We start from the raw sequence: 14,289 nt of genomic DNA on the forward strand, positions 1-14,289 counted from the left end.
CTGGAGGCTGACAGCCAGTGGGCAGCACAGGGAAGGAGGAGGCGGACACTGGTGACGGGCAGAACCCCCAGGCACACAAGGCTCCACACGATCAGCGTGATCCAAACGTGGGGCCAGCTGGGCACGGTGGCTCACGCCTGCGATCACAGCACTGTGGGGGGCCGAGGCGGGCAGGTCACCTGAGGTCAGGAGTTCGAGACCAGACTGGCCGACATGGTGAAACCCCATCACTACTAAAAATACAAAAATTAGCCATGCATGGTGACAGGTGCCTGTAATCCCAGCTACTCGGGAGGCTGAGGCAAGAGAATCGCTTGAACCCAGGAGGTGGAGGTTGCAGTGAGCCGAGATCGCACCACTGCACTCCAGCCTGGGTGACAGAGCGAGACTCTGTTTCGAAAAAACGAAAAAAAGGCAAGGCGTGGTGGCTCATACCTGTAATCCCAACACTTTGGGAGGCTGAGGTGGGTGGATCACCTAAGGTCAGGAGTTTGAGACCAGCCTGGTCAACATGGTGAAACCATGTCTCTAGTAAAAATACAAAAATTAGCTGAGCATAGTGGCACACGCCTGTAGTCCCAGCTACTCGGGAGGCTGAGGAAGGAGAATCGCTTGGACCCGGGAGGTGGAGGTTGCAGTGAGCTGAAAGTGCGCCACTACACTCCAGCCTGGGCAACAAGAGCGAAACTCCATCTCAAAAAAAAAAAAAGTGGGTGCCTCAGTAATGGGGGTTTAAAACCAGAAAAAAGGGCTGGAGGCGGTGGCTCACGCCTGTAATCTCAGCAGTTTGGGAGGCCAACGTGGGCGGATCGTGAGGTCAAGAGATTGAGACCATCCTGGCCAACATGGTGAAACCCTGTCTGTACTAACAACACAAAAAATTTAGCTGGGCATGGTGGTGCGCACCTGTAGTCCCAGCTACTCAGGAGGCTGAGGTAGGAGAATCACTTGAACCTGGGAGGTGGAAGTTGGGTTGCTGTGAGCCAAGATCGTGCCACTGCACTCCCACCTGGTGATAAGAGTTAGACTCTGTCTCAAAAAAAAAAAAAAAAAAAAAAAAAAAAATCACCTCCCTGAGAGCTAAGAACAAGCCCAGACCCTGCTCAGGTCGGAGGACTCCAAGCCAGGCTGAAGACTGGCTGATGCGTCCACCAACGGCCCCACAACTCACCCTTTCCCCGGCCGTGGCCCGGAGGTTACCGCCCCTTTTCTGGAGATTTCTGAATACCCCACCCCTGAACGTGCACGTAGTTAAGAGTGGATGTAAATGTGACCGCGGCCATGCCCTGAGCTGCTGCCCTCCACGCACCACCCCAGGGCAGCCCACTCTGTGCCCTGTCACGGAGCCAACACGGAGCTGACATGGCTCCCGCCTCGTCATGGAGCCAACACGGCCTCATCCCGGAGCGGACACGGCCTCATCCCGGAGCGGACACGGCCTCATCCAGGAGCAGACACAGCCTCGTCCTGGAGCAGACACGGCCTCATGCGGGACCAGACACAGCCACTGTCTCAGTAAAACTACTTTCTCTACCACCTGCCTACCCCTGAATCCCTTCCTGGGCAAAGCCAGAACCCTCCTGGCCAGAGCCCCACTTTCGGGTTCCTCTGCCCCGCATCACTGCCATGCCACCAGGCTGACCAGCTAAAGCCACGCAGGGCTACCATGTCAGGAGAAAGGACACCCCCAAGCCCCAAGGCCCAGGGCCCCTTTTACCGGCTCCGGCTCCCGCTCCTGCTCCTGCTGGGGATCCTGGCCCGACTTGGACTTCTTTGGCTTGGAGGGGCCTCCGGGGCTGGAGAGGGACTTCGGCAACGTGACTGAAGATGATGTCAGAGGCCTTGTGGGCCCAGGAGGGCCCCCCAGTCTCTGTCCCCCGCCTGAGAAAGGAACAAAGGGGGCAGGTGCGGGCGCCCTCGTGCTCTGCTTCTCCTGAGTGTCCTCGCAGCAGGGCCCTGAGGTGTCCGCGTCCTCCCAACGGCTCAGGTCGCCGCGGCTGAGCTCCCCAGATTCCAAGGGAAGTGAAGTGCTGGCGGCCGCCTGGCCAGCCGACACCGACGACACCGACGAGCCCAGGCTTCCTGGGGTCTTGTCCACAGGGTCGCAGCACTTCATGACAAACCTGAGTGGGGCCAGAGGACAAGGGAAGCACCTTGTGGCAGCCCTGCCTGCCGCCTGCCCCGGCTCACCCCCTCCCACCCCCGGCTCACCCCCTCCCGCCCCGGCTCACCCCCTCCCACCCCCGGCTCACCCCCTCCCACCCCCGGCTCACCCCCTCCCGCCCCGGCTCACCCGCTCCCGCCCCCGCCTCACCCCCTCCCACCCCTGCCTCACCCCCTCCTGCCCCCGCCTCACCCGCTCCTGCCCCCAGCTCACCCTCTCCCGCCCCCTCCCACCCCATGCACCCTCCCAAGATCCACCTCCCCTCTGGGGGACATGGAGATGAGGCCAGCGCAGCCCGGCCCCCATGCCCACAGGCAGGCAGAGGCCGCCAGGCACCCTCCACGACGAGGGCCTGGGTACACCTTCTCCCCACTTGCCACGTGTCCTTTCTCCTTTCCTTTGAGACCACTTTTTTTTTTTTTTTTTGAGACGGAGTCTCGCTCTGTCGCCCAGGCTGGAGTGCAGTGGCCGGATCTCGGCTCACTGCAAGCTCCGCCTCCCGGGTTCACGCCATTCTCCTGCCTCAGCCTCCAGAGTAGCCGGGACTACAGGCGCCACCACCTCGCCTGGCTAATTTTTTGTATTTTTTTAGTAGAGACGGGATTTCACCATGTTAGCCAGGATGGTCTCGATCTGCTGACCTCGTGATCCGCCCGTCTCGGCCTCCTAAAGCGCTGGGATTATAGGCGTGAGCCACCGCGCCGGGCCGAGACCACTTTTTGTAGCTAAATAGACCCCTCGGCCCCAGCAGCACTGCCCTTACCTGATGGTGGCGCTGCCCCCGGTCAGGCCCAGCGACTGCAGCGTCGTGCCCCGCAGGGCGGCTTCACCCATCACCTGTGGGAGAAGCAGCCAGGACAGGTGGGCCTCGCGCTGGGACCCCAGAGCCCAGGGAAACCCTCCGGGCTCTGGCTCCAGGCACCACATCACCTCTGGGCACTGGCATCACCAGGACCACAGGCCACATGCCCTCTCCGGCCTCCGTCCTACCCACTCCCACATCTGGCCCCTGCCGGTCCACACCCTCCGCAAGGCCCAGCTTCAGTCTGGTCTGCAGCCGGGGCAGGACCTGCTGCCCATGCCTGAGCGAGTCTCCCCCAGCCTGGTCTCCGCAGCTGGGACCCAAGCTCACTGAGGCCTGGACTGGCAGAGCTGGGCTGCAAGGAGGAGGCCCTGGAACCAGGACGCCCTGCCCGGAGCGGGAGAGGCAGGAACGTGCTGTCACCCACGGGGGCAGGGAGGAGGCCTGGGCAAGACATGCACATCTGTGACTGAGCCGGCCGGGCCTCTGGGCCAGGGTCACCCCGGCTCCATGATGCTTGCCAGCCCTCCCTAGGCCCAGTCCCTGCCGGGAGCCCTCCCCCCTCTGGTGGGTGGAGGTCAGGCCAGCAGCATCCACTCTTCAAAAGCCTCTGAGTGGGCCCCAAAATCACAACACACGGCTTCACAGGCTCTGGTGTCTGGCCAGGGCGAGACCCACCCCACGGCCGCCTCCCCCATGGGTCACAGCGGCCCGGCTGCCTCGGGACACTGCCCCACCCTCCTCCGACTCTCCTGCTCTCAGGGCATTCCTGGGGCTCGGCTTGGGGTGGGCAGGGCTCGGGCCTGGCTGGCCACGTCCCACATGCTAGCTCTGACCTGTGAGGAAGGGGTGGAGAAGCTGCCTCCAGCAAGGGCAGAGTCAAGGGCCCAGCACAAAAGCCAAAGGGTGTAAGGGTCCCCGGGGATCCCAGCCTCAGGCCGGTGCTGGGCCTGGGTCCTGAGCCCCGTGGCTGTCCCCTCGAGGGAGGACATAGACCTGAGCCCCCCTCACAGCCCTGGCCGGGGAGCTTCCAACTAGGGATAAATGGGGGGAGTGTCCCGTCCACACCAGGGCCCCCCAGGGCTCTCCCGGGACAGTGCCCCCCACCGCAGCAAAGGGCACTCAGCCAGGGTGGAAACAAAAGGCCCCTGTGAGGCCAGGGACGAGCGCTAGGAGGGTCCCGCCACGGCGGGCTTTGCTTGCGCCACGCCACACTCGGTTTTGAAAATGATCAAAACACCGAGCTAAGCAAATATTTATTAAATGAAACCACTTTTGTAACTCTTGGGCTTTGAGAGAAGCTGAAAAAACAAACAGGGCGCCGAGGGAGGTTTCGGGGCAGCCCGGGCTCCGAGGGCCGGCCACTCCCTCTTTTTCCATGAAACACGTCGTGCTTTCAAGAGGCTGTGGGAGAGCGGATTTTCCAGCTGGGAAGTGGGCTGAGAGTGAGTGAGGACTGGGTGGGCAAGAGTGGGCCGCCTACCTCGTCCCTCGTGTACACGCAGACTGGGGTGGCCCCGCTGGGGTGCTGCAGGCACTCCCTGGGAGGAGAGGAAAGAAACCGTCAGCTACCCCAGGGCACCTCAGCCAGTGCCACGGAGGCCCGGGGCAGGAGACTCAGAAAGCAAAGGTGTGGGGCCCTCACCCACCCCCTACCCAGAACAGCGTCCCAGGCCCAGGCCACAGCCCTCAGCCCAGGCCCCCACTGTGCCCCACAAGTACCGGGAGGAGACACCTGACAGCTGGAGGCACTCCCAAGGAGCATGGCCTGCGGTGCGTGGCCTGGGGGCTACCCCCACCTCCAGTCTTGGGGCTGATGGCAGGACATGAAGCCGCCGATACGGCCCAGGGACCACACGGGAGGGACAAGCAGCGCTGGCTCCGGAATGCGGCTCATGGCCACCTTCACTCAGAAGCCTGAGCGTGAGGGTCCCAAGGTCTGGGCTTTCATCTAAAGCCGCCCACTAAGAGGAGGTACCCCTGTCTCCACTCCCTGCTGTCCTCCCTCAGTGCCGACGCCTGATGTCACCAAAGCATGGGGGGAGGGGTGCTGCACTCCGCTCACGCCCACTTGCCCGTGGCCGGGGAGGCCGTACTTGTAAGTCCATGTCGGACTCTGCCACCAGTGTCTTTCTGAGCCTTGCCCCGCAGGAGACACAGCTGGACCCGTGCATAAGTGGGCGTGCATATGCAGCATGCTCCCACACAGGCCTGATGTGCACAGCAGCCTGGGAGATATAGGCGTATCCCGCCACGTACAGCCCCAGAGCACGTGAACTGCTGGCGGCACCTGCTGCATAACGGGGGCTGGCCTGTGTTTCCAACTCCCCACCGTGAATTCCTCCCCACTGAGAAAAACAAAAGCCCGTCTCAGGCCTTCCTTGGAGACGCCCCGATCAGTCCCTCTCCAGGGAGGGGAATCCGAGAGGAGGCGGCAGGTGGCCAGAGCCTAGGCAAAGGGGAGGCCAGGGTTGGCCTCAGGTCAGGCAGGTGCCCTGCCGGACCCTATGGCCAGTGTGGCTTGCAGGGGCTCAGGTGGGACAGGAAGACACCTGTCTTCAGGTCAGGTGGTGACCAGAACACAGGGCATAAAGATAAGGTGAGAGCTGGGCTGGAAACTGCTTACAGCAACACCCTGGGATGGAAGGGTCAGAGGACAGGGTGTCTGCAGTGTCCAGGTCGAGACACCCATGCACGTACATGCACAGAGCGGGCTCCTGGGACAGGAGCTGTCAGCCTCCGCTTGAACCCACCTGCATGCTTATAGGGCCGCAGGGGCCCATCGTGGGCCCACCGTGCACTCGCCGTGCTCCCGACCCTGGGATCTGCTGACCTACTCGAAAGGGCAGGACTCAGCCGGGCACGGTGGCTCCCGCCTGTAATCCCAGCACTTTGCGGGGCTGAGAAGGGCGGATCACGAGGTCAGGAGATCGAGACCATCCTGGCTAACATGGTGAAACCCCGTCTCTACTAAAAATACAAACAATTAGCCATGCGTGGTGGTGGCACCTGTAGTCCCAGCTACTCGGGAGGCTGAGGCAGGAGAATGGCGTGAACCCGGGAGGCGGAGCTTGCAGTGAGCCGAGATGGCGCCGCTGCACTCCAGCCTGGGTGACAGAGCGAGACTCCGTCTCAAAAAAAAAAAAAAGGTCAGGACTCGCCTCCGTGAAATGGGAACAGACCAGGCAGAAAAGCCAGAGGCGCCACACCCAGGACAGGCCCAGCCCCACCACCTGGGGACTCGGCCATGTGTGTGGGTTTGACGTGTTTTCTTTTGTTTCGTGGCCTCTATTTTTCATGTCCTCACTCCTAGGGGAGGGGCATCCCTTCCCCACCCCAGCCCCAACTCTGACAGCCTGGTCCGGCTGCAGAGGCCCCGCAGGGCTGTGAACTTAGCCCCATGCTCTCCCTGGACCCACTGCCTACAATGAAGCCCTTCCCCGAGGGCCTCTGGCCGGTGGAGCGCTGCGCACCGCGCACATGGCGATGTCCTCTGCACACAGGCTGGGACACGCTCGCTGAGCTCCCATCCCACAGAAAAGCCAACAAAGGGCCTCGGATTTGCCTTCCCTCCAAATGGCTGGAGACTCAGCCCAGAGGCCCCGAGACCCAGGGCTCAGGAAAACACAAGGCCCCAAAATGCACGGAGCAGAGCCTGGACAGAGGCGGAGCGAGGCCTCAAGGAAGCACAGCCCCCAGGGCCAGGAAGGGGAACGGTGAGGGCCGAGGGTCCCGGCTCCCTAGCAGGATAGGGATGGCCAGGGGCCGGAGACGGCCACGAGGCCACTTATCTATGGCTGGGAGGCACTGGGCCGTGTGGTGGCCGGAGTCCCAACTCACAGTCCTTCCCCGGCACCGACCGCCAGCTTGGGGACCTCAAATCACAAACAGGGACAGAGCACAGCAGCGTGACATCAAACGCCAGCCGGGCTTTGATGTGCGGCTCCTCCAGAGGGATCAGATTCCCTCGTGCGGGATCTGAGGGAGCGGCTTGTGAACACGTTGTGTGGCGGCCAGCCGAGGGGAGGGGCGGCCGGCAATCGGTTCCAGACCTTCTGCGCCGGCCCAGCGCGCAGGACGACATGGCCCGGGGGGAAATTCCAGCGCCCGAGGAGACAGAGCCCCCTGTGCCTGGCAAAGCCACCCCCGCCTGCCCCCTACGCAGACCTCTGCAAGGCCCAATGCCTGCAGGGGCAAGACCCAGGGCCTCCCGGGGATCCTAGGCCAGGCCAAGCCACCAGACACCACGCTCCGAAGCCAGAAACGCAAGACAGGGTGCTGTTGGGCGCGTCCGCGGGTGCCTGCTCGCAGCGGGGTACTGGCACACTCTCACGCACTCTGCAGCCAGCAGAGCTCCCCGCTTGGCCAGGGCCAGAAGCCAGCGGGACGGCCAGGAGGGCAGACACGCCCCTGCTGCTGGCTTCGCCGGCATATTCTTTATGCACCACAAACCCCGCCCCGGTGGGGCCCCGCTCCGGCAAGGCGCGGCTGTGTGCTGGGGACAAGGCAGTGAGTCTGGAGCCCTCCGTGTTCATGTCCTGTCTGGGTCTGACAAAGCTGGGTGCAAACACAGGTGCTGACGAGAGCCTAGGCAGCAGCACGCGCCCTGCCGGGAACAGAAGCCCGCAGAGCTGTGGCTGCAGGCCAGGAGCCACTCCGCTTGGGGAGGCCCGCAGAGGGCACCACCCACCACACGACAGCCCAGCCGAGAAGTGGGCTGGACAGAGCCTGGGAGAGCCTCAGGGGAAGGCAGCCTCCGGCCGTCCCAACCCAGCCAGGTCCGGACAGGGATGGACAAGGATGAACAGGGATGAACAGGGATGAACAGGGACGGACCGGGATGGACAGGGATGGGCCCCAGAGCTCTGAGCTGGCCTGGCAGCATGCACAGACCCACCCTGAGTGTGGCCACAGCCGGTGCTCCACCTGGCAGAGCCCTGTTCTCACCAGCAGCCCCTCCCTACAGCCCAGCACACCCAGAGGGCTGCAGAAATCGCCCGGCTTTCCTAGAGCCACAGCTTTACCCACAGGAGGAGGAACGGGCTGAGACGCACTCAGCCAGACCCCAAGCACTGAGTCAAGGCTGGGAGCAGAGGGCTGGGCACCTGGGAAGAGATCCAGCCGGGGGCCGGGCACACTGGGGAGCCACTCCCACCTGGGGTGCCCATGCCAGCACAGCCCGGGGGCACCTCTGAGAGAGGGCAAATCCCCTCCACGGCCGAGCTCATGAATCTGACATTTACAGAAAGCCCACGCTGCTCCCTCACGGTCTTCAGATGGAAAGCGGCTCAGCTGCTGTGTGAGCTCCCTCGGCTCACCCTCGGTCACCCCCAACAGTCCCCGCTTCTCTTCCTGCTCAGCAGCTCAGCATGGTCCGTCCACACCCCTGCCTTTCACCACTGCTCCATGGCAACCAGGTCCCTACAGGACTTGGGGTTCAAGCTACGGGACTCGCTCGCCTGTCCCCGTGGGCTGCCCAGACATGCCACAGCACCCCCCGAGTCGCAGTATGACCTCCCGGGGCTCGTGCCTGCTGGCTTATCTAAACCCACGGAGAGAAACTCCTCATAGGAAATCCTTTAGCATTAACAACCTGTACCCCAGCAAAGACGCTGGCCAGAAAGGTGCTCCCTTTCCTTCTCCGGGTGCCTCCAGGAGGGCCCGTAGGCAATGAAACCCTCGTTTCCATCTCATGCGTCTCCTATCACGGAAGGCACACTCCCCATCATGAAGATCCCAAACTCAGACACAGGCCCACCGGGCAGGTGGAAACAGTGTCCCCCAGAGCTCAGTGTGGCTATTCACACCCCTCTGCTGGGCAGAACCTTCAGATTACAGGGAAAATGGGAAAGCTTGAAGCCAGCAGTGTGCAGCCTCCGTCTCCTGCCTCCCTGCAGCAGAGCCTGAGAGGCAAAGCGGAGGAGCGGCCAGTCCACGAGGACCCGGCCCAGACCGAGATGCTCCAAGTGCACAGTACACTCAGGTCTCAAGGACTTTGCACAACAAAAGCATGAGACGGCTTGCTTTTCTACTGACTACGTGTCCAGGAAGTCGTATTTTGGGTATACTGAGTTAGTTATACATATTACTAAAGCTAATGACACCTATTTTTATTTCTTCTTTAATGCGGTAACAAGAAAAAGTGGGTCACTGGCCAGGTGCGGTGGCTCACGCCTGTAATCCCAGCACTTTGGGAGGCCGGGGTGGGGTAGATCACCTGAGGTCTGGAGTTCCAGACAAGCCTGGCCAACATGGTGAAACTCCGTCTCTAAAAAAATACAAAGACTAGCCCAGCATGATGGCGCGCACCAGTAATCCCAGCTACTCGGGTGGCTGAGGCAGGAGAATTGCTTGAACCCGGGAGGCGGAGATTGCAGTGAGCCAAGATGGCACCACTGCACTCCAGCCTGGGTGAAAGAAAAGAAAACGTGAGTCACCTCCATGGCTGACACATGTGGCTCACTGGCATCCCCAAGGCCCCTGCTGCTCGAGTCGCTGGTCAGGCCAGGGCTGCGTGCTATGGTGACACCCTTGCAGTGGAGCTGCGACCTTTCAAACATGTGGCGGTCTCCATCCAAGGAAATCACCCAGGGGTCCCCAAATACACAAAGCAGGCTTTGTCCCAGGGCAACTCCTGGGCAGGCTACAGGCCTGCAGTCCCCAGCCATGGAACTCCCCTTCCAAGCACAGCGCTTACACTGCCCCTGGACTCAGACCTCCTCCGAAACACGAAGGGAGAAACAACAGCTTCCCACCTGTCCCACTCTGCGAACACCTGGAGTTCCCAAGGCCTCCCCAAGCCTCCTGGGCCAGTGCAGGAACACTAGGCACGAGAGAGCCTTCCTCCCTCATGCAGACCTGCTGGGGACCAGCTTCCAGCACAGAGCCCACGAGGCACTCCACCCTCACTGTGGGGCTGGCAACGCCAACGCCACCCACCACGAAACCTCGTCCACATCCTGCTCCATGGTTAGCAAACTCCAGCTTCTGGGACGAAGCTTGGGTCTGAGCTTTTAGAAATGTATTTATTTATTATTTATTTATTTTTGAGACGGAGTCTCAGTCTGTCACCCAGGCTGGAATGCAGTGGTGTGATGTCGGCTCACTGCAACCTCCACCTCCTGGGTTCAAGTGATTCTCCTGCCTTAACTTCCCGAGTAGCTGGGATTACAGGCACCTGCCACCACACCCGGCTAATTTTTGTACTTTTAGTAGAGACAGGGTTTCACCATGTTGGCCAGGCTGGTCTCAAACTCCTGACCTCAGGTGATCTGCCTGCCTCAGCCTCCCAAAGTGCTGGGATTCCACGTGAGAGCCGCCATGCCCGTCCCAGAGATAAAATGTAAGAAAACCCTGTCTTAAATTCCACCTCTGGAATTTAGCCCACGGGAGGAGCTGGGGTGGGTGACCAGGTGCAAAGGCCTCCAGCTGCAGGCTCTGCTCCAGCCCTGCCCGGGATGCCCTGAGACACAGCCAGACACCCCGCAACACCCACATGACACCCACATGATGGAACAGCATGGCTGTGAGGAGTGACAGGTGCGGGACCCTCCAGGAAGACGTCCACAGCATATTCACCAGCAATAAGAGTCAGCCACAAATCACTCTGCACCCCAGGCATGAGTGTTCACCAAATGAGATGTACGTGCAGACACACCCGGAGACAGACCCACACCGCCACACAGACCAGGGCCCCAGGCTGAGGACTCCGGGCTTCACTACCAATGGCCCCACCATCTGCTGTCTCGGTTTCTCGAAAGAGTTGCCCCACTTGCTCCAGGTTTGGTTTTTTTTCTTTTTTTTTTTTTGAGACGGACTCTCGCTCCGTTGCCCAGGCTGGAGTGCAGCGGCGCAATCTTGGCTCACTGAAATCTCCGCCTCCTGGGTTCAAGCAATTCTTCTGCCTCAGCCTTCTGAGTAGCTGGGACTACAGGCGCCCACCACCACGCCCGGCTAATTTTTGTATTTTTAGTAGAGACGGGGTTTCACCATATTGGCCAGGCTGGTCTCGAACTCCTGACCTCATGATCCGCCCACCTCAGCCTCCCAAAGTGCTGGGATTACAGGGGTGAGCCACCGCACCCGGACCTGTTGTTTCTTTTTACTGTTTTTTTTTTTTTTTTTTTTTTGGAGACGGAGTTTTGCTCTTATTGCCCAGGGTGGAGTGCAGTGGTGCGATCTCAGCTCGCTGCAACCTCCTCCAAAGCGCCCAAACCCACCCCCATAGCCACCACCAAAGCCACCTCCAGAACCACCACGCCCGGCCACACCTGTTGCTTCTTAAACTAAGTTTCACACAAGGTTTAGAGTCTGTTGAAGAGGCTTATGCTACCGCAATGGCCGCCCCACCTCTCCAGACACCCTCGGGCTCCTCCCCAGTGGCAGCGCCGGGCTACTCCGGGCCACTTCCTCACCTCCATCCCCATCTGAGGACTGACAGCACAGCCAGGGAGGACGGCCCTCACCAAGCACCCATGCCCGTGGGAGCACTAGATTCTGCTCATGCCCGGGGGCACTGCCCAGTCGGGGACATTTCCTTCAGGACGTTCATCTTTCCTGACTTCTGTTCCCCGTGCTGTTTGGTTTTCTTCTCGCCCTCTGCCACTATTCTCTCAGGAAGCAGCACAGAGCCAGGGCGCCGGGCTCCCCAGTCCTCACCCAGCACCCACACAGTGCCTGGGGTCACCCGCCTCCCTGCCTGGCGCCACTCCTGCCTCGAGTTCCGCTCACCCCTGCCCGAGGCTTCGCTTTTCTCTTAGGCTCTGTCACCTCCTGCCTCGGGTCTCGCTCACCCCTGCCTGTGGCTTCGGCTTTGCTCTTAGGCTCCATCACTGTTGTTTGAGTTGCGTTTTGGAGGGAAAATTCTGTGCTTATCCTTAACCCGCTGCCATCCCCAGAGGTCTCCATTCACCCCAACACCTGCCAGGATGGCTTCCATCCCCATGACCACTGAGACCCAACCTGCAGACCTCAGTGCCCTCACCCATGAATGCAACACTTGTGCCACACAGCAGGAGCAGGCCCGGCCTGGGGCCACCAGGAGCACCCGACACACAGCCACCTTCCCAGTGTGGTGCTACTGTCAGACCGGAGCAGGCCTGGCGCTGGCCACCTTCCTAGCGCCCGACGCACAGCCACCTTCCCAGCGCCCAATGCACAGCCACCTTCCCAGCGCCCAATGCACAGCCACCTTCCCACAGGCCCCACACTCAGCCCTCAAGACATGAACTCACTCCATCCACACACCAGCTGGGGCACAGGTGAGGAAACCGAGGCCCAGGGAGGGTGAGAACCTCCCAGGCTCACAGCAAACCCCAGCCCTGAATCCTTCCATTCTGCTGACTGAGCCTTTTACTGTCAACCAAGACTTCCAGCCACAACGAAAAGACCCAAATTGACAAAGTGCCCATTTTTACACATTCAGGAACAACGTTTAAACCATTAAGCGACAGATAGAAACTGATACACACCAATTACTTATTTTTATTTTTATTTTTGAGACAGAGTCTCATTCTGTCACTCAGGCTGGAATGCAGTGGTGTGATCTCAGCTCACTGCTACCTCCACCTCCCGGGCTCAAGTGACCCTCCCACCTCAGCCTCCAGGGTAGCTGGGACCACAGGCACGCACCACCATACCTGGCCTAACATTGCTATTTTTTGTAGAGGAGGGGTTTCACTATGTTGCCAAGGCTGGTCTCGAACTCATGAGCTCAAGCGATCCGCCAGCCTCGACCTCCCGGAGTGCTGGGATTACAGGTGTCAGCCACTGTGCCCAGTCAGCCAATTACTATTAAGAAGATTTTCTGGCCAGGCGCGGTGGCTCACGCCTGTAATCCCAGCACTTTGGGAAGCCGAGACGGGCGGATCACGAGGTCAGGAGGTCAAGACCACCCTGGCTAACACGGTGAAACCCCATCTCTACTAAAAAATACAAAAAACTAGCCGGTCGTGGTGGCGGGCGCCTGTAGTCCCAGCTACTCAGGAGGCTGAGGCAGGAGAACGGCGTGAACCCAGGAGGCGGAGCTTGCAGTGAGCCAAGATCGCGCCACTGCACTCCAGCCTGGGTGACAGAGCGAGACTCCGTTTCAAAAAAAAAAAAAAGAAGATTTTCTGGTGGAGCACAGGAGCTCACGCCTGTAATCCCAACAGTTTGGGCGGCTGAGATGGGAGGATCGCTTGAGCCCATGGTTCAAAAGCAGCCTAAGTGACCAACACAGTGAGGCCCTGCCTCTTAAAAAAAAGACTTTATGAGCCCATCCAGGGGAATCAAGCACAGGGAGCCCTGTCCCCAGCACCAAACGTCTCCCCTTGGCACTCACCAGGCCCCCACAACGACAGAAGCACATCCCTGCTCTTCTAGGAGGGCAAGGCTGGGCCGCTGGGCCCATGAAGCTCAGAATGATGAGCCGTGACCGGCCCATCCCCGAGGCTGCTGCTCGTGAACCGGCAGCCCACACACCCCTCCTCTACCGAGGAGTGCAAAGTGCCCGGAGGCACCACAGGCCAGTACAGAGCTTGGGCGTTCAGCTCTGGACCAGACCCAGTAACCACAACAGCTTTCCCACCAAACGGGGTAGGGAAGAGCCCACTGGCCCACTGAGGCTCACCTGGTCTGTGCAAAATGGCTGAGAAGCTCCCAGAGGCTCTGGCCTGAACAGAAACAGTCCTGCAGCCTGGAGCCATCGTCCAGCTGCAGAGCGATGCGAACCTGGAGAGTACCAGACGTGAGAAACTTCCTTAGGAAGAAAGGCAACCATTCCGTCTAAACCCCAGGCTGATTCTCCAGACGCAGAGACGGCGACTGCCCCTGCCCCGGCCTCCGGGGAAAGGCTGACCCCCACGGAGAAGGCTGCCCTCCTGTGTACTCTGGAGTGAGGGCCATGGAGGCTCCCTGGCAGGGCTGCACCAGCATGTGTCTGTGCATGTGTGTGTGCGGGTGTGTGCGAGGGTGTGTGCAGGTGTGTGTGTGTGTGAGTGTGTCCAGGTGTGTGTGAGGGTGTGTGCAGGTGTGTGTGCATGTGTGTGCGAGGGTGTGTGCAGATGTATGTGTGTGAGGGTGTGTCCAGGTGTGTGTGCATGTGTGTGCGAGAGTGTGTGCAGGTGTGTGTGCCTGTGTGTGTGCAGGTGTGTGGGTGTGCAGGTGTGTGAGCACGTGTGTGTGGGTGTGTACAGGTGTGTGCGCAGATGTGTCTGCAGGTATGTGTGCAGGTGTGTGGGTGTGCATGTGCAGGTATGTCCATGTCTGTGTGCGGGCGTGTGCAGGTGTGTGTGCATGTGTGTGTGGTGTGTGGAGGTGTGTGCGTGTGTACACAGGTGTGTGC

General features: G+C 60.6%; 1 protein-coding gene across 2 annotated transcripts in view; it reads right to left on the bottom strand.

Moving 5' to 3' along the window:
• Positions 1-14,289, bottom strand: part of ASPSCR1 (ASPSCR1 tether for SLC2A4, UBX domain containing) — a 65,866-nt gene that overhangs the window by 20,547 nt on the left and 31,030 nt on the right. For both annotated transcript variants that reach the window (XM_050764016.1, XM_050764017.1), the window contains 4 exons: positions 13,576-13,676; positions 4,450-4,507; positions 2,928-3,001; positions 1,718-2,123 (listed from right to left, as the gene is read on the bottom strand). In XM_050764016.1, the coding sequence (XP_050619973.1) occupies positions 1,718-2,123; positions 2,928-3,001; positions 4,450-4,507; positions 13,576-13,676 (639 nt within the window). The remainder of the gene's footprint in view (positions 1-1,717; positions 2,124-2,927; positions 3,002-4,449; positions 4,508-13,575; positions 13,677-14,289) is intronic.

Source organism: Macaca thibetana, chromosome 16 (genome assembly GCF_024542745.1).
Source record: "Macaca thibetana thibetana isolate TM-01 chromosome 16, ASM2454274v1, whole genome shotgun sequence".
In the NCBI taxonomy this organism is placed as follows: domain Eukaryota; kingdom Metazoa; phylum Chordata; class Mammalia; order Primates; family Cercopithecidae; genus Macaca; species Macaca thibetana.